At 37.4% G+C, this 25,095-nt stretch overlaps 1 protein-coding gene across 1 annotated transcript; it reads left to right on the forward strand.

The window, feature by feature from the left end:
• The first annotated feature begins 1,059 nt into the window (after positions 1-1,059).
• On the forward strand, positions 1,060-23,465 carry SWI3A (SWITCH/sucrose nonfermenting 3A). The gene is made up of 7 exons (XM_086447643.1): positions 1,060-1,234; positions 1,332-1,870; positions 19,806-20,306; positions 21,156-21,304; positions 21,389-21,438; positions 22,767-22,930; positions 23,150-23,465. Exons 1-7 carry the CDS (start codon positions 1,150-1,152, stop codon positions 23,345-23,347), a joined length of 1,686 nt encoding a protein of 561 aa, XP_086303769.1. The 5' UTR covers positions 1,060-1,149; the 3' UTR covers positions 23,348-23,465.
• The last annotated feature ends 1,630 nt before the right edge of the window (positions 23,466-25,095 follow it).

Here is a 25,095-nt window from a genome sequence, read left to right on the forward strand (position 1 = left end):
GGACTATTTGAATTGAAACTAGCGGTTGGACTGCCTATTTTTGTAATAATACAATTATTGGGCATTTGAACAAGAAACATGTGGTTCGGCGATCGATTTTCAAATTTTGAAACGTGCCACGTGGATGTTTATCAAACATTGGAATCGGACAGCGGTTTTTAAGGAGAAAAATTGGTAATCTAAAATCTAGTGGTGTAAACGCCCATTTATTATGTCTTTAGAATTTTAATTTTTTTTAATAATTGATAAATATTTAAATTATTTGAATAATTTTTCGTTAATTTTTTTTTTGTAATTACTTTAAAAAGTTCCACATAAATAACATAATTTCATCTCATATTTTATCATTTCCTGTATTATAATTTAAAATATTAAGATATTTTTAAGATAATATAATAAAAATATATTTTGTAATTTTAGTAAACTAAGGTGTAACACGAGCATGGATTGTAATTTAATATAAATTGTAATAGTCTTTTTGTAATTTAAAATATTAAATAAGGGGATATGGAAGAAAAAAACACAATCAAAACATATTTTTTTTAATTTTAAATGCTCTTACGTCATTCTATAATATGTGAGATTCTAATTTTATACATTTCGACAACAATGACTTAAATGATTATAAGGTTAAATGCAAAAGTGGGAACATTTTTTTACCTTCAAATTTTCATATCCAATCACTTCTATTGCACCTTCTCTCGTTATAATAGTAAAGACATAATTTAAGGTTCTCTAACATTTTAGAATAAAACATGTCCTATAAAATTCTTCAAATTTTCTTATAAATTATGTATTGGAGTTTAAAAGGGTCCATGTCTTCTAAAATTTTATCATTAACATAGATGATGAATGTTAATTTATATAAGAAATCGTTAACTCATATTTTTAGTAAAATAAATTATAATTAAATTTAAATTTTTATAGATAATATATTGATTTTTTTAGAAGGAAGAAAGCTTTTTGATAATTGGAAATATTTTTTTTCTCATTCGATTCTTGAGATATTGAATTGATTGATTCATGCTTTTCCTGGCTTATAGACGAATATTTATTATCTACAAGACTTCGACTAGTTTTTTATAACCTGACCCGAACATGATACGCCACATCTATCTCTCATTATTCTCTCTCTAACAAGAGATTTAGATGGAAGGCATAGAAGACGAGAGTTCGAAACCCTTTCCCGCCAACGAGTCAGAGCACGACCTCTACACCATTCCAAGCTATTCGAGTAAGTACTCTGCTTGAAAACCCTAATCCTAATTTCTAGCATTTTGGTCTCTCTGTGTTTCATCTCCACAAAACCCTAACCCTAATCCTTTCTTTAGGCTGGTTTTCTTGGGATGATATCCACGAAACCGAGAAAATCTCTCTGAAGGAGTTTTTCGATGGAAACTCGATCTCAAAAACTCCGAAGATTTACAAGGAGTACAGAGATTTCATCATCAATAAGTACAGGGAAGAGCCTTCTAGAAAGCTTACCTTTACTGAGATTCGTAAATCGTTGATTGGTGATGTTAGTTTGATTCGCAAGGTTTTTCTTTTCTTGGAGAAATGGGGTTTGATTAATTTTGATGCGTCTTCGTCGAATAATCTGTTGGTGGTGGCTGAGGATGAGGGAAGGCAGAAGGTTAGATTTGAGGAAGGAGCCCCGAATGGAATCCGGGTAGTGGCCATTCCAAATTCCTTGAAAGTTGTTTCATTGCCGCCAAATGTGGGCGATGTTGGTGAAGCAGTTGAGAATGGGTTTAGATTGCCACCTCTTGCTTCTTATACGGATGTATTTGGTGAGCTGATTCGACTGAAGAGATCAGTTTGTGGCAATTGTGGGGAAGATTGCGTCTCTACGTGCTGTGAATCTAATAAGGTATTACGCTTATGCATTCATTTCTTGTTCTTTTTAATCTTTTTCTTAGATATCTAACTTATTAATTGTTTTATGGTCAACATGGTTTTAAAACTGGGTTTCATGTCTCGTCTCATCCAGCCAAGATACCAAGTTAACTGGGACGATACGTCTTGTCTTGTTCGAGTTGTTTCGTTCGGCATTGAGACAATGGTTTTTAACCATTTAAAAAATCTGAAAAAAAATCAGAAATGATTCTTATTAAAAAATGAAACCAAAAATAGAAGATGAGGAAAAATCGATTTGGGGGTGAGAGCATAGGGTTTCAAGCTTGAAAATCTATTGTCTCGTTTAACTCGGACGAAATTTTGCAAAATCTTGTCCGAGACGTCTCGTTTGTCTCGCGATACGTGTCTGTCTCAAATGGGTTTGTGCGTTTGTCTCATCCAGCCACGATACCGAGTTAACTCGGGCGATATGTCTCGGTCTCGGACGAGTTTTAAAACCATGATGGTCAATGATGTTTGGAATTAGAGAAAGTGTGGATTTTCTTTAATAAAGTTAAATGGTGAAATAGGATTCATGTTGCTAGCCCCAAATAGCTGGGTAAGCTATTGATGATAATAACTATCGTTTGATTTAAAATTTTCTATAAGTTGGTGTGTGGTAGATTGTCATTTTAAAGTTCTTTATCAAATGTGTGAGTGAGATTTTGAGAATGTAGATTGTGTGGGAATAATTCAGTACCAAAGCACAACCATACCATTATCGTAAAGATTTGGAGGCCGCTAATGCAAGAAGGAATTGAAGCAAATCCCGAGAAACATTTGCAGGATACCCATGAGGAAATAGTAGGGTGAAGCCTGGGGAGAAGTTGAGAAGCGGAGCCAGTTCCCAAACCAATGCTATGACCCCCAAGCGGTAGACCCAAGCAGGAGGAAGTTACCTCCTATACAAGGTGCGGTCGAGAACCATGAGAAACTTGCCAATTGAGCTCAAATCCTTAGAATCACAAAGAAGATTAAGGGATTGAGGGTAATCTTATCAAATTAGAAGGAAGGTTGAATTGGAAACCAATACAAAAGAGGAAAGAGTTTTGAAGCAAAAGAGAAACCTCACAAGTATAAATGTAAGGTAAATTTGTTTATTTTGGAAAGAATTGATTCTAGTTGGATAATTGTTGTGGATCTAACTTAGGCATCAAAGGTTATTTGGCAAGTGCCACATCGGTGCCTTGACAGGTTCTTCTGGCAAGTTTGATTTGGTGAAGCTGTGAATTTCGAGGCCGTGGTGGAGAAATCCCCCACATGGATTTGGTACAATCTAGGTATGCACGTCGAATCATATTTGAATCGAGTTGAGAGTATATATGATGACACTTGAATTAATGGATGACAAGGATTTATATAGAATTCAATGGATTAACACAATCTTTCTCAACTAAGAGTATGCATGATGACACTTGAATTGATGGACGGCATGGATTTAGATAAAATTTAATGACCGCATCCTTTCACCTGACTCCATATACTTGGGATAAGGCTATGATGATGATCAAATTGGGTATCGATCTGTCTTGTAGTTTGAATAGTTTCTCAAATATGATTATTTGATTTTTTCACTATACTGGGAAGTACTTTCTTTTATGGAAAGGCATAATTCATCACTCAAAATGGGAATGATCTCCAATTTCTATGAGCAAGAATGATCTGTTTACCGCTCTACCTATGGTGGATTCACTAATAATAGTCAAGGAAGTGAATGATTTTGCAAGGAGATAAATATAAACTTTATATACTCAATTTATTTCCCATTTCGCCAAGGTATCTTATTATGATAATAGTTGCTAGTCGTAGTTACCCTAAAATCCATTGCCCTCCAGAGCACTGTAGTTTTGATGCAAATGGTAATTAAAATTTTATGTTCTAAGAAAATGGGATGTTTCATGCTTTCGTTTCTTAAATTATTTTGCACATTTGTTTCTCCACTCGATAATCGTAGGAGAGATGCGGACAATAGGTAATTCCTATTTTTGGGATTGGGATATATAATGTATTTCTGGGGTTTTCTCACCTTTGTTGTTGTTGTTGTGTCTATCTATATATATATAAATGGCTGGAGAGTCTCCCCTTTTTCTCTCATTTCTTCTTATTCTCTTCTTCCTACTCTTTCTATTAGAAATGAGATTCCCAAATCCCACTTAGTCTGCATTTGAGTAAACATTGATGGGGAAATCTCCTCTCAAAGTATATATGAGATGACCGGGAAAGACTTATTCCAATGTGAAGTCTAGGGAATTTGCACAAATTAACTCACCACTCCTACGACATAGGCCAAATTAGGTTCAACAACAATTAATATTTTCACTCGCATCTTGAGACTTATGCTCAGTGGAGCTCATTAAAACTGCTCCGGGGTGCTAGGAAGAAATGTAAAAACAGTTGTGGCATATACCTTAGGCAGAAAGGCGCTTAAAAAATGTACACTTCAATGTGATGTGTATACCTTTTGGCCGAGGCGTACATCCCATATTTTTTTAGCTTGTTTTTAAAAATTATATTTTATCCATATTTTCTATCTTTTTCCTTATTTCTGTTGACATGCAACGTAATTTAACACTTAAAAATAAATTCTAAATATAGAATAGTAATATATGCAATTAAAGTTGTTGAATTGATTTAATCTATTAGTAATTATTCATGGTAATTAGTATTATGCATAGAAAGTTATTGAAAAATAATATTTGCCTATATTTGGCAATGAATATTATATAATTATTTACTGTAGGAACTTTCAGTTATTCCAACACAAAATATTTATTTCCTTCTGAAATATAATTAGACCTTTTTTTTATACATCAAGATATGGATATATTTGTCAATAGAAAAGAAGGAAGGTGGAGAGACCTACTTGCTACAAGAAAACATGAAACAAATTACAAGCTACCTACCAGATCACATCTAAAATGAAAATCGTCAATAATACGGCCTTAAACTTTGGAAAAACGTAGCCTGAGGAAACATGTTACCCACGATGCTAATTATAAATTATTGCTATGAATGCTCTCTCCCATCAGACTACCTGATATTCCTTTCATTCCAAATCCCCAACAAACAACAAAGGAGTAATGGACCACCAAATCGTCTCTTTATGACACTTTGATTTGAATTTCCAACTATGGACCAGAAACATAACTGATTTGGGAAAACACTAGGGAATGTGAGTAGACGATGAAAGTGAGCCCATGTTTATCTTACAAAGGGATGATGAATAAGTAGATGATCGACTGACTCAACACTTGTTTTGTAAAGACCACAAAAAGTTCACTGAGATAACACCTTTTTTCCTTGAGGTGATTGACGGTTAAATTTTTGTTCAAAGAAGCAGACTGGATGAAAAAGATACCTTCTTGGGAACTTTTGGTGCCCAACGAACTTTGCTGGAAAGGTTAGGGAGGATGATGAGATAAGAAATTTGTAGAATCAATTGTATAAAGAATATTTTTTCCATTCGGATTCACATCCACCCCCTCTAGTCCTCTTACATAGGGAACATGAGAGATGAGAGAGACTATTGTTTGAAGCTTCCAATTATTGAAGTTCCTTTGAAAACTTCAATGATTGGGATACAAACCATGTTTAGTTCCCCTTGGACGAATACATTTTTCCCATCAAGTTAATAAGTGGCCAACCACAGATATCAACTAGACTAAGCAAACTTGAAGGAAGTAAGTCTTTGCAACTGGAAAGAGTCTGTGTGTAGATAATAACATCGATCATCAATCATCAATCTGGGTGAAACCCTTCGCGACAAGGTGCACCTTACACTTTTCATTACTATTATCACACTTGAATTTCAAGGAGAGAATATTTGTTGACAGCTTAGAACCTTACTTTCCCAAGTGTTATTCTTTTTATGACCTCTCATCTTTTTCTTAGCTGCCACCCATTTAGGGCTAGAAAAAGCTTGTTGAGGTGATGAAGGAGTACAATGAGTTGATATTCTTTAAAGAAAGACTTGATGCACAGTTGATCATGATATCAAACAAAATGAGAGATGGGATGTTTAGTACCAGCCAGTTTCTTTTTTCGGAGAAATAGATAAATTGGTATCTATAAGAGGAGTTACAAGACCATATGAGGGAACACTTGAGATGGGAGGTAGAAAAGTGGTAGGAAATGATGGATAAATCATGGTCATGTTTCTTCGTCCATAGATCTTGAAAGGTGGTGGCTTTACTTTATAAGTGAATGACTCTTGTGGAACATCTCTAATGATAGTGGTCTAATAGGTGATGGATCAATTTAGAACTGAAATAACTTTGGGTTTGGATCAAGGATTTGGGATCTGATCAGAATTAGATTTGATAAGGATCCAATTCAGTATCTTTTCCGATTTATTCTGGATCAACCATGTTTGATTTAATTGGATCCACTTTGATAATATATGAGAAAAAGTATAAATTATGTTATGTATGATGTGTCTATGTTGGTTTGGGATCCGTTGACTCAATAAAAGCGACTCATAAAAACACGAAATCCTGATCATTAGAACATGAAATTCAATGGTTGGGATAAATGTTGACATGGCAATACTTTGAAATAGATTAAAGTGTTTTTATCTGACTGTTGGATTTTTAACAAGTGGGATTTCTAATTGTTTTGTGTCACTTTTTCTGAGTCAACAGATCCCGATCTATCTATGTTTTATACATATTGTTTTTTATTTGGATTTGATCTAGTATGGACTCATTATGATTGTTCTCAGATGGATTTGACTGCAAATGTTGAGATTTGATAAGGATCTGATCCAATAGGAGTTGAACCCAATAGTTTATAGGATCGGATCCGTAATTTCTCTGACGCTTATAGGACCAGTTCTATATCGACCTTGATTCGATTTGAAAATGACCCTTTGACAATCCTAGATATAGTAATAGGAATTGGAGTGAGAGCCATTGGATGCTTAATATAGTTGTATCCTACGAAGATAGATCATGCTCATGATTTGAAAAATATGGTGTATTTTAAAGAATACATCCATAGGAACATTGTTCCTCAATTTAGCAATAATAACCCGGAATTCAAAAACTAGGTCACTCTTCTGAGAAATGTAATTTTCGGTCTTCTTCCTTTGCCTAGACATCGTCGTCGACACATGTGCAATACCAAGGGCGGAGCTAGTAAGGAGCTTGTGGGGGCAATTGCCCCCACATAACTTTTTTGGATGGTTTTATATATCCTTTAATTTGAGATACCCCCGGTATTTTCAACTTATTACATACCCAATTTCCTCCACACCCTTAGCCCCCTCCAATTTTTGCTCCTCCCCCTCACACACGCACCACCCTTTCAATTTCTTGAAGGTGACACTACCTCTTGACTTGGGCCTTCTCTCATAGACTAATTGAAAATGACCTAAATATCATTTTCTTCAACTTCTAACAAAAAAACTCTGAATTTCTTCCCAATACCATTCATCTTCAGGCTTTTCAATTGTACCATTAACTACAGTTGCCCCCAATACAAGAACATCCTGGCTCTGCCCCTGTGCAATATCACATGTGTGAAGTCCAAGTATAAAAGGACTGTCATAATTCCAAATATTTGCAAAGATGAAATTGTCTTAAATATTTGTCAAACCCCCCCCCCCCCCCCCCCCCCCTATGTAGTATCTAGTGAGTAAAAATTACCCAATGGAACTACTTAATCCAACATTTTGGTCACCAATCGAGCTGATTTTTTAGTATATAACTCCTCCAATGGGTGGGGGCAAACATAATTGGACTTAATTCCTAATATCAGTTTGATTCATTGCTTTTTGTGGTATTTGTTACCCAAGGGAAATGATCAAATTAAGGTCCATACCAGCAATCAAGTTGATCTTTGGTGTATAGGTCCTCCAAGGTTTGTTTTGCAGCATTGCATAGAAAGGTTTGACGTCTACCCTGAGAAAGTTCACATGAGATTTGCTTGGGCCCAATGAACTTATGAATATGTTGTAGCCATTGGACTCGGTCGTTTTTGTTGGGTTGATTTTTATATGTTGGATGCAAGCATTTTTGTGATGAGAAATCCAATTGTTAGAAATTATCAATCATGTGACTTTTGGTGTCTAGGTTGTGGCGTATCTTGAGTGTGCCTCATTTTTTTTCTTTGGAGTGTTTATGGACATTTTGCTTTTGTCACAAATAAAAACTTATCTTGATTGGAGATATCCAACCATTAGATTCAAGTACTTAAAAAAAATAAAAATGCTTGAGTCTAATTGGCTAGAATGATAGCATTGTTGTGCCTTGGCAAAGCCAGTCTGCCATTTCCCTGTATTTTCTGCTGCATATTGTATAAGACCTTATTATATTAATTGATCCTTATGTTTTCCCTACAAATATTGTTGCTTATGGGGCAATTCATAAGGTTTTATGAAATGAAATCATGGTCCTCAGGTAACATTATTGGAGCATCATACATAAAACTTAGGACTGCATGTGGAAATCTAGTTTTTTGTAGTTCCTTTTAAACCTGTAAACATAACTGAGGGTGATGCTCCCCATGCTTACTTTTTGTCCTTAGACCTTAGGATTTCATGCATTAATGTGAAATTTAATATATTGCTAAATTTAATAACCATCCTTTTGTTTTGTTAGAGGTTTTAGCAATTTATTAAAAAAAATATTTGGGGGGTGGTTTAAACCTAAAATGTCACTAAAAAGGAAGAAGGATTAAAACCTCTGACCCTTTAGTTGATTGCGATCCCGTTGAAGGTGCCAACTTAGCTAAGTTGATAAAGCCGTGTGGGGTGTTGATCCCACAACATAGGTTTGATTTCATTGAACCCACTTTCACATTAATTACTAACCACCCCATGCTTGCCTAGCGAAAAAGAAAAGAAAAGAAAAGAAAAAAGATTGCCCTGTAAAAGGAAACTGTGAAGGATTGGACAATGAACTAAGAAATGGCCACTGATTAAATAAATGTTGATTTGAAACGAGGATAGATAAACAATTCAATACATACCCTTCAATTGTGTCTTGGTTGGTACAGTAGCTGACGGCATGATGTGGTAGTTATGTGTCTTGGTTGGTATAAAAAGGGTCTTTGTGTGACGAGCAAAACTCCTCTGACTTTGTATGATTTGGATAAGTGTTGAACGAGTATCAGCCTGAAGGATTTGATACCATATAAAAAGAGGAGCTGAAGAAGAAATGGGGGTTAACAATCTACCCAACCCCGTTAGTATAATATGTATGAATGCAAGAACAAAATGCCTTTAATGGGCTATATAGAAACAGTAAAAGACAAGAATACTTCGACATGCATCACATATCCCATTCTGGAAAATTAAAAATTGTAAATTACGTCCCTAATTCTCTTGCAATAGTTATTCTGCATGTCATTCCATTGAAGTGCTCAAGAACATTTCAGATTGCAAACTTTAACCTTGTCAATTCATCATTGGTTACCTGTATGAAGGATCTGTCTGTCACTTTATCTTTTTTGAAGACTGCTATTGGATTCGACTAACAGGTATGAAAAAGATAACCTTAGCTTGTCTGAAACGGTATTTGTCGAGCATATTATGTAGATTGGACTTTCTCTCTCTCTAATATGGGTCATGTTGTGTGTAGCTATGTATTCTCTAGGGAAGCTTGTTGGATGGGAAAATATGTAAGCCAGCATTATGGAGATTTCTTGCAATATTCCAGCAGAGAGAACATATGATCTGGTCAATATCATGCCTCATAATAGTACCAAACTAGGAAGATTTTATTGGTTATCTATGAGGAATTTTCCATAATTAATTATTCGAATAATGGAATTGTTTTTGGTGCAAACTTGCAAGTAACTTAGTTTAATTGGCTTGGTTGGTAGCTCAAGTCATACTTCATACACCTTTCTTTAAAATTTCCATGGTTATGGAAATCTAAAACTGGCTACTCCCCTTTTCCTCTCCCTCCCCCCCGACCTTAAGTTGATAAATTGCATGTGTGACCAACATATGCTGCTAGAGAAAAAAAATGCAGAAGTGGGAGAGTGACTTGAGTTGAGACTTGAACTTTGAGGAAAAAATGCACATCACTTTCTTATTCTTTTAAGTCTTGAGAGTTGAGAGTGAGAGAATGACTTGAGTTTGGATTTGGTACTTTGAGAGTAATTGTAGAAAATGAAATGAGATTTAAGAGTTGGAGGCTTTGTGAGAGTAAGAAAGAGATTAGAAGGTAGAAGAGATGTTGTAAAAGAAGTATGGGGGGTAGAAGTGGATATTTATTAGAGAAAAGTGAGTTTAAGCTTTAAAAAAAATCTGTGTCCAACGGTCATATTTCTGACCTTTGGACAGTATGCCATCGCATACAAAAATATGCCATCACATATTGTGCAATGGGGGTGTCTTGGAGTCGCCACCATTCAAATGCGGAATTGGGTGTGAATGGTCACCTGAAGTTATATTTCTTGAAAAACATGTCACTTTGGACATATGATGACTCTCGTTGGATAATGCATATTTGGTCCAACCTTGATTCAAGGTAAGGGGGTCCATTTATGGAGTAGGGAAGGTGTTAGGCACCCTACTCCACCCACCATAGGTGGTAACCTCGGATTCGGTTTTTTTGAAAATAAAAATAAAATAAAATCGAAAGAATTTGATGTGTGCCCTCAAGGATGAGGGACTTTCAATATTGGCTTCAATCATTAACGGCACCCTTATGTAGAAGGGGCCCTTTGGTGATTTAACCCATGGTGGTGTGTGCAAATGTGTGGGAAAGGGGTGAGTAGAAGAGGGGATGTGGAGGGGTTGTTCCTTTTGTTGAACCCACCTTGTCCTTGAGTTGATCTTCAAATATGTCTTCCCTTGAGTTGACTTGGGCTTGCTTGAGGTTGTAGTAGATTGAGTTGAGTTGAGTGTGAGGTGTTGAGAGTAGAGTAGAGTAGAGAGTTGTAGTTTTTGGAGGATTATTTTTTAAATTTTCATTAGGTGTGGTGAGGGGAGAATGGAGGGGTTTTTATAGAGGTTGGGAGGTTATTTTAAGGGTACAATGGGGTGAGTGAAGAGAGTAATGGATAATGGCATGGGTTTGAGAGGAGAGGGGTATGAAATTTAAGATGGAAATAAGGGTAGTTTTGTAATGAGGGAAATGAGTTGTGTTTTAACCCAAATGGTTTGGATCTTACCCAAATCCATTTGGGTAGAGTGGTTGGTGAGGTGAGATGAGTGATGGTTGATGGGTGTAAGAGAGTTGTTTGGAGAATGAGTGTTGAGATGGTTGAAGAGGTAAGGTGTTTGATTTGGGGGGATGGGTAGTGATTGGTTTGATTTTGAGAGGATTGAAGGGATGATGACATGTGGCAAATGGAGAGATGAAGAGATTGGTTGATTGGTGATGGTAGTTGGTTGATTAGAGAGAAGAGTATGGGGGTGATGGTGGGAGGTATGGGTTGAGGTGATTTTGTGGGAGTGTTTTAAGGAAAAGTGATGGTTTGATGTGTGGGAGATATGGGTTATGATGTGGGTTGTTAAAGAATGGGGAATAGGTTAGGGTGTATAGGGTATGGGTTGAGTTGTTGGTTGTTGATGATGAGAGGATGGGGAATAGGTTAGGTTAGGGTAGAGTTATGGGTTGAGTTGATTTTTGGAGGGAAGTGATGGAGTTGGTTGATGATGATGAGAGGATGGGTAATAGGTTAGGTTAGGGTAGGGTAGGGTTATGGGTTGAGTTGATTTTTGGAGGGAAGTGATGGAGTTGGTTGATTAGATGAGGGAGGGGGAAGGGTGTGATGACATGTGTCATTTTTTGTATTGAGTTGGTGATTGGTTTGATGAGATTGATAGGTTGGATTGGGTTTGGGTATTGAATTGGGCTTAGGTTATGAGTTGGGCTTAGGTTGGATTGGGTTTATGATGGATTGGGTTTTGGGGATGGATTGGATTGGGTTTTGGGATGGATTGGATTTAGGTAGAATAGTATTGGGTTGAATTTAGGAGGGTGGGAGAGTGGTGAGGTGCGCGGACCCATGGGCCACGTGTGCGGCCTCAGACATTTATTAATTGAAAATGCATTGTATTTTGAAGGTTTGGGCTTTGGAGCCCGTTCCGATTTTTCGATTTTTGGGGCATCTTTTTTTTTTTTGAAAAGTATAATATAATTCAAGGAGAAAGAAAAAACAGCATACAAGGAGGCCGAGAAAGCCTCATAGAAAGCAACAAAGAAGAAGAGCAAACAACATCAATGATTACATAAAGAGTTCCATCTAAAAACAAAATCATCAAACGAAGTTCCCACGAACTCTATATTTTGTTTGGACCAAAGGTATAAGAAGCCCAAAATCTCTAAAAAACTTGTATGAGAGCTTCTAATCTTGCCATTAAACACCCTGTTATTCCTTTCATTCCAAATCCCCCAAGCAATAGTCGAAGGTAGCATAGCCCACAGGTAACGTTTTCTGGTGTGAAAGACATTACTGGTCCACTCTTTCAACAACGATGAAAACTTATGAGGGAAAACCCAAGTCATACGGAATAAACCAAGGAAACTTGACCATAAATTATAAGAAAAAGGGCAATGAATTAAAATGTGATCAACAGATTCCCCTTCCATCAAGCAAAGGGGACAACAATTAGGAGTGATCCAACCCCGAGCAATCAAGTTATCCATCGTAAGAATCCTACCAAGGGAAGCCAACCAGACAAAGAAAGAGATTTTAGAAGGCACTGACCTAAACCAAATGATGGAAGCCGAGATGGTACGCTCAGCACTAGGAGTGAGCCATTTATGGAAGGATCTAACAGAGAATCTCGAATCCTTCGCTCTAATCCATTCCCACCTATCCTGTTCACTTACGTTGCGATGAAGCGTATGCAAGAGATCGAGGAAAGATGTAACCTCGGTTAGCTCCCAATCATTAAAATTTCTCCTGAACCCCAAATCCCAAGTAGGATCGGACTCGTTGTGAATCAAACATTGCTGGATTGAATGATTCTTCTTAACAGAACAGACGTATAATGATGGAAATTGAGACGCTAGCGACGAAGGTCCGCACCAACAATCTTCCCAAAATCTAATTCTGTCCCCCACACCTGCTTTGAATCTAATCCCTTGCTCAAAATCCTTGCTAACTTTCAAAATTCCTTTCCATAGGCTACACCCATACGAGGTTTTAGACTCATTGCTATACCAACCTAGACTCCTCTCCCCATATTTAGCCATAATAACCTTCCTCCACAAACTACCCCTCTCCTCGCCAAACCTCCAAAGCCACTTTCCTAGAAGCGCTCTATTAGCTAATCTAAGACCCCTAATGCCTAGTCCTCCATTCGTCTTGGGCATGCAAATCACCTTCCATCTAACCAAATGATACTTCTTCCTACCACTCTTGTCATTCCACAAAAAGTTCTTCATAAGCCTTTCCAATCTAATTTCAACGGACCTCGGAAGCGTGAAAAGAGAGAGAAAGTAGACCGGAATGCTCGTTAAGGTACTTTTGATCAAAGTCACTTTCCCTCCTTTCGAAAGATAATTAGCCTTCCACGTACTCAACCTTTTTTCCAATCTTTCAATCACACCATCCCAAATTTTGATACTATTGTAGGGTGCTCCCAGCGGTAAGCCCAAATAGGAAGTGGGCAAAGTATCATACCCACAACCCAAAGTTGAAGCCATCAAATGAATATCATTAACTTCTCCTACCCCAAAAAGTTTGCTTTTCTGCAGGTTAGAATGTAAACCTGACATAGCCTCGAAGCAACACAATAACACTCGGAGCACCCTCACTTGATCCCTTGAATCCTCCAAAAAAGTTAAGGTGTCATCCGCAAATTGAAGGTGAGAAATTAAAGGGCCGTCATTAATCCTAAAACCCGAAAGCTTACCTAAGTTAACCACTCTTCTAAACAATCTCCCCAAGGCTTCAGCTACAATCAAAAACAAAAATGGAGATAAAGGGTCCCCTTGCCTCAAACCTCTCGACCCTCTAAAAAAATCGGCTGGACTCCCATTGACAAGAATCGAGTAAGATACCGTCGTAACACATTTCATTATCCAACTTATCCATCGCGAACCAAAACCCATCCTCCTCATCATATACTCCAAAAACTCCCAGCTCACATGGTCATAAGCCTTTTGTAAATCAATTTTTCCTATTAATCCCTTATCCTTGTTTTTGATCCTAGAATCAAGACACTCATTAGCCATCAAAACGCCATCCAAGATCTGTCTACCCTTGATAAAAGCCCCTTGCTCGTTCCCAATAAGATTAGGGAGAACAATTTTCAATCGCGACGCTAGCACTTTGGATATGATCTTATACACCGAACCCACCAGACTAATTGGTCTAAAATCTCCTAGCTTATCCGCCCCAGCTCTTTTAGGGATCAGAGCCACGAAAGTACTATTAAGGCTGTAATCCAAGCACTTCTTATCTTGAAGTTCCCTGATAACCTCCATAAAATCTCTCGAAACGATATCCCAACAATGTTTGAAGAATTAAATCCATCCGGACCCGGGGCCTTATACCCACTCATCGAAAAAATGACTGATCTAACCTCTTCCTCCCCTATTTGTCTTTCCAACCACTCCCTATCCGCCTGATTCAAAGAGTTAAAGTCTAGATTATCTGGCCTCGGTCTCAAAGGTTCTTTTTCCTTGTACAAATCTTTATAGAATCTCACCACCCCTTCCCTAATTTCCTCTTCTCCTGTCACCATGGTATCATTGATGAGGAGTTTATCAATCTGATTACTTCTTCTATGGAAGTTGGCAACTTTGTGAAAAAATTTAGTGTTATTATCCCCTTCTTTCAACCATTTGACCCTCGACTTTTGTTTCCAACTTATTTCCTCCATAAGCGCCACTCTTTGGAATTCCAACTTCAACTCCGTTCTTTTACTTCTTTCATCCACATTCAAATTGCTTTCCTCTTCCTTTTTGTCTCAAATTTCAATGTCTGACAAAATCTTCTTTTTTTTCACTTCAATTCTCCCCAAGACCTCTTTGTTCCACACCTTCAACTTGTCCTTCAAGAATTTGAGCTTCTTCTTGAACACACATCCTGGGTTTCCTTGGCCGGACACTCATTCCACCAACTTCTAACAAGATCTAAAAAATTAGGTTGAACCAACCACATATTTTCGAATCTAAAAGGAAGAGGGTGTTGTCTAGGGTGCCCTGCTTCCAACAAGATGGGAGTGTGGTCAGAGACTGGGCTAGGACTTGCCTAATGAATCACATTTTGAAAATTTTCCTCCCAAGCATTATCAACCAGAAACCTATCTATTCTGGACATCCTAGAATTGCCTTGGTTGTTGGACCAGGTGAATCGTCTACCCAGGAGAGGAAAATCCATTAAACAGTGTCTACCTATAAAATCATTAAAGTTTTTCATCCCCTTAGATATGTTCGAACCCCTATTCTTCTCATGAGTAAATCTGGTGACGTTGAAATCCCCACCCAGGACCCAAGGTTTCTCCCAATAGCCCGCGACATCGTCAAATTCCTCCCAAAATTGCATTCTCTCCCTACTAAGAGTTGGTCCATAAATCCCAGAAAACACCCAAAGGAAATCCTCGTCCTTCTTTCTACACAAAATAGAAATTGAGAAGGCCCCTACTAGGCTGTCTGTTACTTGGATCAAATCTTTATTCCACATCATAATAACTCCACCTGCTGAGCCTAAGGCAGGAAGAGCTATCCACTCAATGTTTTTCCCCCAAATTTCCTTAATGATATTGTCATCACAATAGGCTAATTTCGATTCCTGCAACGTAACAATGAACGGATTTTTACCTCTAATAAAAGCTTTCACTGCTGCCCTTTTTCTCCTATCACCCAAACCCCTAACATTCCAAGATAGAACTTTAAGCGACATCAAAACCTTATAAAGACCCACGACTGTCCGAACCAACCTACCTCGTCTCCACTCTAACCACCACTTTATCCCCTCTAGGTCTGATTAAATTCCTTGTCATCTCCAAGGGGGCTACCACCACTAACTCATTGTTCTCCCCATCCCTATAACTTCGAATCTCCTGGGAGCTCTCACATTCTATTTGCTCATTCTTCTCCTCTATTTCATTTGCTTCATTAATGCGTTTAAGTTCCTCCTCCAGACTAGTTGTATCTCTTAAGTCTCCAACGGCCACCCTTAAAATCAAGGAAGAGTCTCTATCCTCCGTCTCTAGAACTAGGCCAAAGTCTTCTGCCAAATTTAGAGCATTACTGACTAGCCATTCCACTGTCTCCAATTCTGTCCTCACTATCCCTGCCTCACGATACTCCATTGTTAGCTCGCCTATGTCTCTGTCAACCCGATTTCCACCTTTATACAACTCTGTTCTGTTATCAACATCCAATTCCACTGGTTTCTGGCCAGAATTTAATGAAATCAAAGCTAACTGACTTCCATCTTCCCTGTTCTCCCTTCTACATTCCTTCTCTCGGATAAGTTCAAAGGATTGCAGGGAATCGATGAGGGCTGAAGGAGGTTGAGACCTGTACAAAGAGTAAACACCACGAGGACCAAACAACGGAATATCCAAAGAAATAAACAACGATGCTATTGAAGGAGAACTATAGCCAAATAAGCCAGAAGACTCACCAGGATACATGGAGAGAATCTGAGGAAGAAAGAATGGCCCATTTAATACCTTAACCGTTAATGTTCCCGTGTTTCTAAACTCTTCCATACTACTGCTTGGGGTTTCTGCAACTTTTGAAATAATCGGGTGTCGCCAGAGATCAGCTCGAAGTCTTTTCCATATCCTTGTAACCGCAATTAAATGGTACTCCGACTTTTCCTCTCCCACTTTTTTCTGCCTTGACGATATCGATTTCTTCGCGACCTCTTGGACTTGTCTGCTCAGATTTCTGTGTGAAGCCAAACGTGAGATCAAAACCTCTTTGTTAACGCCTTCTGAATCCCCACTCTCGTGCTGCGACTTCCCAGAGACGATCTCCTCGTCAGCATCCCCAACATCTTGTTCGAACGAACTTTTAAACAAAATTAGTGATTTGTTAACAACCCTTTGCCGATATGTATCATCGTAATCTTCTAACTGACATTCAGTTCGAGTTGGAGTGATACACCTCTCCACCTGCATCTCCACTCCTCGATCGCCTTCACCACTTTGAATCTGTCCCTTTGCTCGAATATCGTCAACTTTAGATCCCATCCACACCTCTTGGTCCATCTGCTTGGCTACGTTTCTCTCATTTGATCGCAAACAAGAAATAACCGACTGATAACCTTTTATCACCTTATTTCTGTCGATGCTTGTCTTCACCTCATCTACTCGGATTAAACCACCACATGTTTTCCTCACTTTCAGCCCTTTCTTAATAATAATTGGGCCTCCATGTTTCTTGGCCCTTTTTATTTGGTTATTGGATTTCCTGTTAGGGCCTGGGTCGGTTTTTGATTTCGAACCCCTGTTTTCTATAAATGGGCCCTTGCTGTCCGGCCCATCTAAAACGTTTAAATAGTCCTTGGCACCTGCTGTCCAACTCTCATGACCATGGGCCTCCAACCACTTGGGCCTCAATCCACCTACATAGGCCTGTCTAGGCTCCACCAACCCATTGGGCTGAGGTAGCTCCACCATCCCATTTGCTCGCAGCCACCTAGTGTACTCCAGGTTTCTAGCTGCCCTCCCTAATAAATGCATCGTACTAGTGAGCTGCAGCAGCCGTCGACGTGGCTTTATAACCACTTTCCGTTTGACACGTGTTCCTAAGGGAGAACGAAATTTGAAATGTTGTTTATTTCGTACGCCACCTCCAACCAGATCTGCTATTGCCCAACCTGTTTCACTATGACCAGGTATCATCTTCTCCAATTGACCTGCGTCTTTTCCTGGCCTACTATGCTCGTCAGCCACCTGGGTACTTTTCTCCGCAAAGCTGCTACTGCTGCCCCCTCCATTAATCCCTATTCTCAGCTCTGTTAAAGACTTCTGCCCCTCAACTACCTCACCTGTCACCTCCACACCTAGCTTATAACAAAAGCCATCGAACCATAGATTCAAGCCTCGACGCATGTTCCATGGCGAGCATCTGACCCTAAGCTTCGCACTGTCTAATCTTGCGCAAGATAGGGTGATTGGGTCCACCTCAAGAAGACCCCCGAGTTGGTAACCTATTTTCTGGAATGCGTGGTTGATCCATAAATGGAACGGTAAGCCACTGATGCCCACCCAAGTACCCTTCTCCTTCCATGCTGGCTTTAGAGTGTTGCAATCCGCGAACCAAGGGCGTAAACTGAAGGAAACGTCACCCAACGAGACTGTACTTCTCATTTTCACTTTTAAGAATTCGTCTCTGTTACCCACCATCAAGATCCGAGTGCGAGGTTCCCAAACTAACAGTTTGATCTTGGAGAGCTGGGGTAAGCCTTTCTTCATATCAGACAAGAATACATCCCAATCTGCCTCCAATGAACTTGAGCTAACGATAAAAGCCCATCTCCATTTGCCGAACAATGAACCATTGTTGTGAGCTTGCTTGTTCACACTACTAGAGTTCCGTTCCTCCCCTGACCAAGCTGGACGCACTGCTTCATCGATGGGAACTTTAATAATATCCTTCACCCACGGATTAATTAACCCTCCCTCTTCCACCTGCGCCTTCATCTTCTCGATTGGGTTGAACCAAGTTTTAACAGCATCACTAACTTCCCCCCATCCTACTCCTCCTACACCTTCTGGGATAGCTATTCCTCGTGACCGAAGTCTTTCCGAAAACTGTTGAAATTTCAGAAATCTGCCGTAAAGGTTCTGCTCACCTTGAATCAGAAAGATTCTTCCACCCTTCGAATACTTTGCCTTGAATGATTTCGATGAAGTTCTCGCTAAATCGAGTTGTTTCGCAGCCCATACTCCTTCCTCCTCCAATAGCTGAAGTGTCGATTCCAATCTTCTCCCTTTTTCCTTAATCTTTATTCCTTTATTACGCTGGATCCATACCTCCTTAAACTCGAAAATCTTTCGCTCCACTGTTACAGAAGAAATCTTCTTCTTCTTTCCTATCACTTCTCTTTTTCCCATTTTCCTTGCTTCCAGACGCTAGAGTTTTGGGGCATCTTGCGTCGAGGGCCCGCTCAAATTCGGGTGTCTACAGGCATATTTTGGGTCTATGCAATTTTCATTTTGAAAATAGCATTTGACAACATTAATTGGTTGATAATGATATAATTACTTATGACTCTACGAAATACATATCTATTATCCCCAATTTTTAGCACCAACACCACTCTTTATTTTAATATTTTTTACCTGCATAGAATACTTGATATTTTATCAATCTTACTCTAGTCTCCTAAATTCTGATACAATATTATAACTTCCTTTTACCATCTCCAGTGTGATGGAGATGTTGAGATGGATGAGTGGAAAGACCAGGAATGATAAATTAGAAATGAGTGCGTTCAAGAAAATGTAGGACTATTTCCAATAGGCTATAAATGAAGAGAAAGACAATGGTTTGCCACATTCAATCAAGAGCGAGAGGAAGGTCGAAAAGAACATGGATTGAGATAGTGAAAACGGATGTTGAACACACTTGTAATAACAAAAGATGTGGCTTTGGATAGAAATTGAATGGAGGAACAAGATCCATTTAGCCAGCCCCAAATTTTTGGGATAAGGATTTGTGATGTTAAAGATAACCATCTCCAGTGTGAAGCATGGATATTTAGGTCTGTACGTTGCATATTCAATTGCGTGTGTCGTCATATCCACAAATTTCTCTGTGAGATCATTGTTAGAATGAATCTGCATAATACCTATTTGGCCCCAACCCAATGGACCCTTTGTAATGACCGAAACATCTAAAATCTGTTTTGCTCAAGGAGCGTACTTTTTTAGGTCTATGAAGCACTTGTGTGTTTGCTTTCAAATGTTCTTTCCTGTTGTATGCTATTTGTGAATGTTCATTTTGTAATTATTTTTCTTTTTGTTTTCTTATAATCAGCAAGAGAGTTTTGTAACATGTGTAAAGCGCCTCAAAAATGAAAGTTACGAGGAAAGCAAATCTGCAGATGATTTCAAGCCCAAAGATTGCAAAGACAGCTCTAATAATCATGAAGCTGATTTATGGACTGATGCAGAGACCTTACTCCTTTTAGAATCTGTTCTAAAGCATGGAGATGACTGGGACCTTGTTGCCCAGAATGTCCAAACCAAGAACAAATTGGAATGTATCTCAAGGCTTATACAACTGCCTTTTGGAGAGCTTATGTTGGGTGCAACCAATGGAAAGGGTGACAGTAGGAACTCCAATGGCAACACAAATGTGAAACAACTTCAATCTACTTCAGTTGGGTCTCAAGAACTGATCGAAAAAGAGGGTCAAGATCATCACGAGTACACAAACGAGACTGAACAAGTTGGTAATGGTGGGACTGAAGACCCTCCTTTGAAACGAAAATGCATCACTTCATTTGCTGATGCTGGGGGTTCATTGCTGAAACAGGTATAAACATATTAACAAATACCGTTCTTGAGAATATTAACTTTTATTTCTTTAATTTTCTGTTTTCCCTGGGTTTTTATCCGAAAGCTCCTGCAAAGTTTTAAACGAGGAAAATTATATTAAAATTTGAAGTTTAAATATTTTATTTGTTAAACCATAATCTTCAAAATCTCTTAGATTCTATTGATGGTTTTGCATTAGTTTTTCGAAGGCCCATCATTCAGTTGGCTGGGGTATATAATTAACAGACAGTGAAATCCAAGCGAGTGGTTGGGTGATCGTGACATCATAAGAAAGTGTGACTTCATGGTCTACCAGGCAAAGGATTTGGATTAGAGTCTGACTAGCCTTACTAACTTAGTAAGATTTCAACTCTTACTAAGGGTCGTTGAGCTCACCTTGTGGCATCCAAAAACATGATCTGATGCCCCAGGGTTGTAGGGGACAAAATTCTATTAAGTTTGAAAAAAAAAATTATTTTACACTGTCGAATTTTAATTTTAAATTTGGGAGTTCTGTGGAAGTTCGGTAGCCGTCTATTTTCAAAACCTTGGATCAAGCCCCCCAAAAATTGCTGTTTGAATATTGTTTTTTGGATCTGAGTTTTTTTATGAAATCTAGAGGGCTGTGGTGTTGGATTGCCAATGACCCTTAGTAAGAGTTAAAATCTTACTGAGGAAAGTGTTTTTCTTTGGATTATTAGGTGGTTTAAGAACTGTTTTCAATTATAAGAACCTTTTGAGTTTTTAAAATTGTCGATATTTCGTAAAGGGGTGGCGACTAGTTCACTAGCCTTTGTCTTCTCTTATTTTGCACAAAAAAAGGAAAAGCTAACGGTTTCTTTGTTAGGTAGCTCTTTTGTCTACAGCGGTAAGCCCACATGTTGCAGCTGCTGCAGCTGAGGCTGCCGTCACTGTTTTATGTGATGAAAATCCATATGCAAGGGTGATTTTTGAGGGTAAAGAAGATTACGCCACCAGGAATGATGAACCCGAGAGGTTAGTATTTTTATAACGATTCCCCTAAAGAAACCTTTTCTTGTTTTGGATAATGTTTCCTTAGTTATAACTTCACTGTTTCAGAGTACCCAAGGTGGAAGACTTGGAGGTGGGGGAAGGGCATGGGCAGTCAGGTAACTTCTACTGCTGATGTTACTTGTTATAGAATTGATTTTGACAAGGGTCCGTCGGTAAAGATATTTAATACAGAGCTTGACCCTGGTTGTTGAACTGCAATGTTAGCAAATAGCATATGTGACCAGCATATGCTGTCACATATTGCACAAAGTATTTTTTTATTTCAAATAAATAAATAAAAACTGTAAAAAATAAGAAAAAAAGGGGGAAAATGTTTAAAAAACCAGAACAATATGAGAAAACAAAAACAAATCTATAACAATATATATGGATTTTGGATAGCAATAATTTTTCAAATTGAATAAAATTGATTACATTAATCATTTAGTAACAAGAATAAAAGAACTCAAGAAGCCAAATAGTCAATAATATATAAGCTATTCATGATATGAAGTGGCCTACTTTAATTATCAAGTTCTAGTTCTAGTTCTAAATGATTAAAGTGGATTCTGCTTGAATAGTTTAATCATTGGATGCTATGATCTTATGTTAGAATGCATAAACTCAATATTTTGAAAAATTAAAGTAAAAAAAAGATTTAAAGAGAATATATGTGAGTGAAAGAATTAAAAAAAAAAAAAAAGCTTAAATAATGCATGAATAGGGAGTGGAAATAGGGTAGTTGTAGGAGAAGATAGATTAAAAAAAACTTGAATTTAATTCTCCAATAGTCAAATCATTGCCCATTGGAGTAATATGTCATCACATACTGTATATGCCATGGCACAATGAACCAGAAACTCTAAATCGCATATTCCATGATGGCATATGCGATTTACTCATAGAAAATAACATATGCGATCACATTGATAATGACCTGCAATATTTCCTACAACATTTAATGGTTTTTATACTTTTTTCTCAATTCAGAAGGGCTCAATTGCATGGAGAGAACCATGCAGTTGAGCCAAATTGTCAGATATATACTGGATTTTTGCAGAAGGGATTCCATGCCAGTCCAAGTTCAGAATGATTATAAAATGGGTGAAAGAAACTTTCAGACATTTTCTCAACTTGTTATTTTATATGAATCCACATATTGTACTCCCTAGAACTGTTATCGTTGTCCTTGATTACTCTTACCTATTAAAAAACTACTGTAGTGATTGTTAATCATGGAAAATCCAATCCTTCTAATTTGGTTTGCAATCCTTCTAATTTGGGTTGTCTCCAGTGGTCGTTCATGCGAGATTCCGTCACCCATATTCTTATCTTTGCACCATAGTCTATTTCATACTGCCCCTTCATTTCAGTGTGGACGCATTGTTACTCATCATAATCTAATCACAAATATATCTAATAAAGCTATTCACTTCTCTTACAGAAACTCAGGATGCTTTCTCAGAGAGGAATTCCAATTCTCTAACATTACGAATTAGAACTGCAGTTGCAACAGCACTTGGGGCAGCTGCAGCTCATGCCAAGTTATTGGCAGATCAAGAGGACAGAGAGATTGAAAATTTAGTGGCAACTGTGATTGAGACACAGGTTGGTCTTATGTTTGTTGTTCTTTTTCTCCTTCTTGCCATTTTGTAAGCTTAGTTGTTGAAAGATAACCCGACGGCTGACATATGGTGCATTTCCCCCATATCACAACTTAATCTTCTCTTTCTGGGGTAATCTTTTTTTATTCATTGTACGTGCATGTCAAACCGTTGTTGAGTTGCTGTTAATTTGTTTAATTGTGTTTGTTTTACGTGTTAATAGTTGAGGAAGATACACTGCAAGATCAAGCATTTTGAAGAGTTGGAACTGATTATGGAAAAGGAATACACTCAAATTCAGGAACTGAAAGAGTCTATCATCTCAGAGCGGATTGACATCTTACAACGTGCTTTCAAAGCTGGCATTTCAAGATGGAGGGATCATACCCCTGTAAAATCTTTCATGGGTAGTTTATTTTGATGATAGTTTAGCCCCCATTAGTTCACTAATCAAAAAAAAAAAAAAAAAAAAGTTTAGGTCCCATTAGTTTGTTCTCCTTCCAATATTAAATGAACAAAACTGAAGGAAAAAAAAAAAATGAACTTGCGTTTTTTTCCCCTTTTGTCTATCTTTCCCATCTCTTTCGTACATGAGGCTCATTGAGTAAATCCATAAAAATACTAGTTTCTTACAACCCTAAATCCCTAGTTGAAATATAAGATGCTTTCTTAATAAAAATAAAATTAAAAAAAAAAAAAGAAAAAAGAAAAAAAGAAGAAAAGATCTATGATAAAGAATTTTCTTCGGATGATCTCTTTGATAGATTTGAGTTTGATTCCTCAAATCTTCATTTTGTTCTTTGTTTATAAGAATAATTCTCCATTGCAGTGGGTTGAGAGCATCCGTAGAGTATGAAGAAGGCTTTGATTCTTCTGAACCTGTTCATACTGATTACCTATAAATAAGGGAGACCATTTCTTTATGAAATATCCATTATTTCAGTTGTGGAATTAGGGATGAAATTGATAAATTTAGTGGTGTAAGCTTCAAGATATTTCTAGCTTTGCCACCTATCCATCAATCCGGATGTAATGCATACTGGCCCGGTCCTTGGTGGATCCACATGTCGAAAATCAATTTGATCTGTGATATTTAAAAAGAATGTTCAGAGTCTAAAACAGAAAATCATTTTATATAACTGAGCAAATCTAATGTATATAAGTCATGGATAGTTTATTTTTTATTTTTTTATGTAGCTCCAGTAATAAGTGGGTCAAAGATATATAAATTGGTGGACCCAAAATAGTGTACCACATGTCATTTCATGGGCTAATATTTAGGGCAGATTTGTAATCTATCCAATCATTAAAGGGTTTTGGAAAATTTGTAGTCTTTTTACTAGGAGACCCCAAACCCAATTACTATTTACCTACTCTTCCTTGAAGCTCAATAATTGTCTCCAAATCTTTTTTTTTTTTTTTTTCCACTTTCTTACAAATACTCCCCTCACAAAATCGTTTAATTCTTAATTTTAAAATTATCCCTCCACAATATTACTTCTAAAAATGTCGTCCTTCTTCAATTGGATCATTAAAATTCCCATATTTGTACATTGTAAACCTTAAAATCATGGTCGGTGCTTTGAAACATCACTAAAGTGATCAACTAAGTGGTATCCAACCAGATTTTATTCTTTTAGCTATTTAGAAATATTCTTTTAAAAAATGTCAAAAATATTTTTCTATCTATTTATGTTTTTCTTTTCTTTATTTGAGATCTTGATTGTGAAAAAAAAAAAAAAAAAAAAAAAAAAGGGAACCCACCACGATTCAACATGGATGTGACACTCTTGAAAATGATGGATTTTTAGCTGAATGACATCATTAGACACTATAATTATCTTTTATATTTTATTAACAAATTAAGAAATTGTAACTACACATCCATTGTAAACGAGGAATATTTTTATCTTTCAAAAATTAATAACATTTTAATAGTTTAGTCTATTTTTTTTATTAAAAATGTTGGATGATAACATTATTCTTTTTAAAATTTATGATCAATAGTTGTAAATGAAGGGTGATCTTATCATTTAAAATCTAAATATTTTTTAATAGGAAAAATTTATAACTAATTAGGATATATTCTATTTCTCGACAAATCATTTGATTTATATCAGGGAGCGTCAAAAAATGATTTACTCTTTTAGAAGGCAAATCTCATCGATT

Source organism: Akebia trifoliata, chromosome 7, assembly GCF_017979445.1.
Source record: "Akebia trifoliata isolate Shusen 1 chromosome 7, ASM1797944v1, whole genome shotgun sequence".
Taxonomy (NCBI): Eukaryota; Viridiplantae; Streptophyta; class Magnoliopsida; order Ranunculales; family Lardizabalaceae; genus Akebia; species Akebia trifoliata.

Excerpts from the sequence above, each read along its gene's own strand:
- SWI3A (XM_086447643.1), top strand. The coding sequence starts at position 1,150 with ATGGAAGGCATAGAAGACGAGAGTTCGAAACCCTTTCCCGCCAACGAG. Across the intron at positions 1,235-1,331 it reads CACCATTCCAAGCTATTCGA|GCTGGTTTTCTTGGGATGAT; the intron begins GTAAGTACTCTG and ends TCCTTTCTTTAG. Across the intron at positions 21,439-22,766 it reads GGAAGGGCATGGGCAGTCAG|AAACTCAGGATGCTTTCTCA; the intron begins GTAACTTCTACT and ends CTTCTCTTACAG.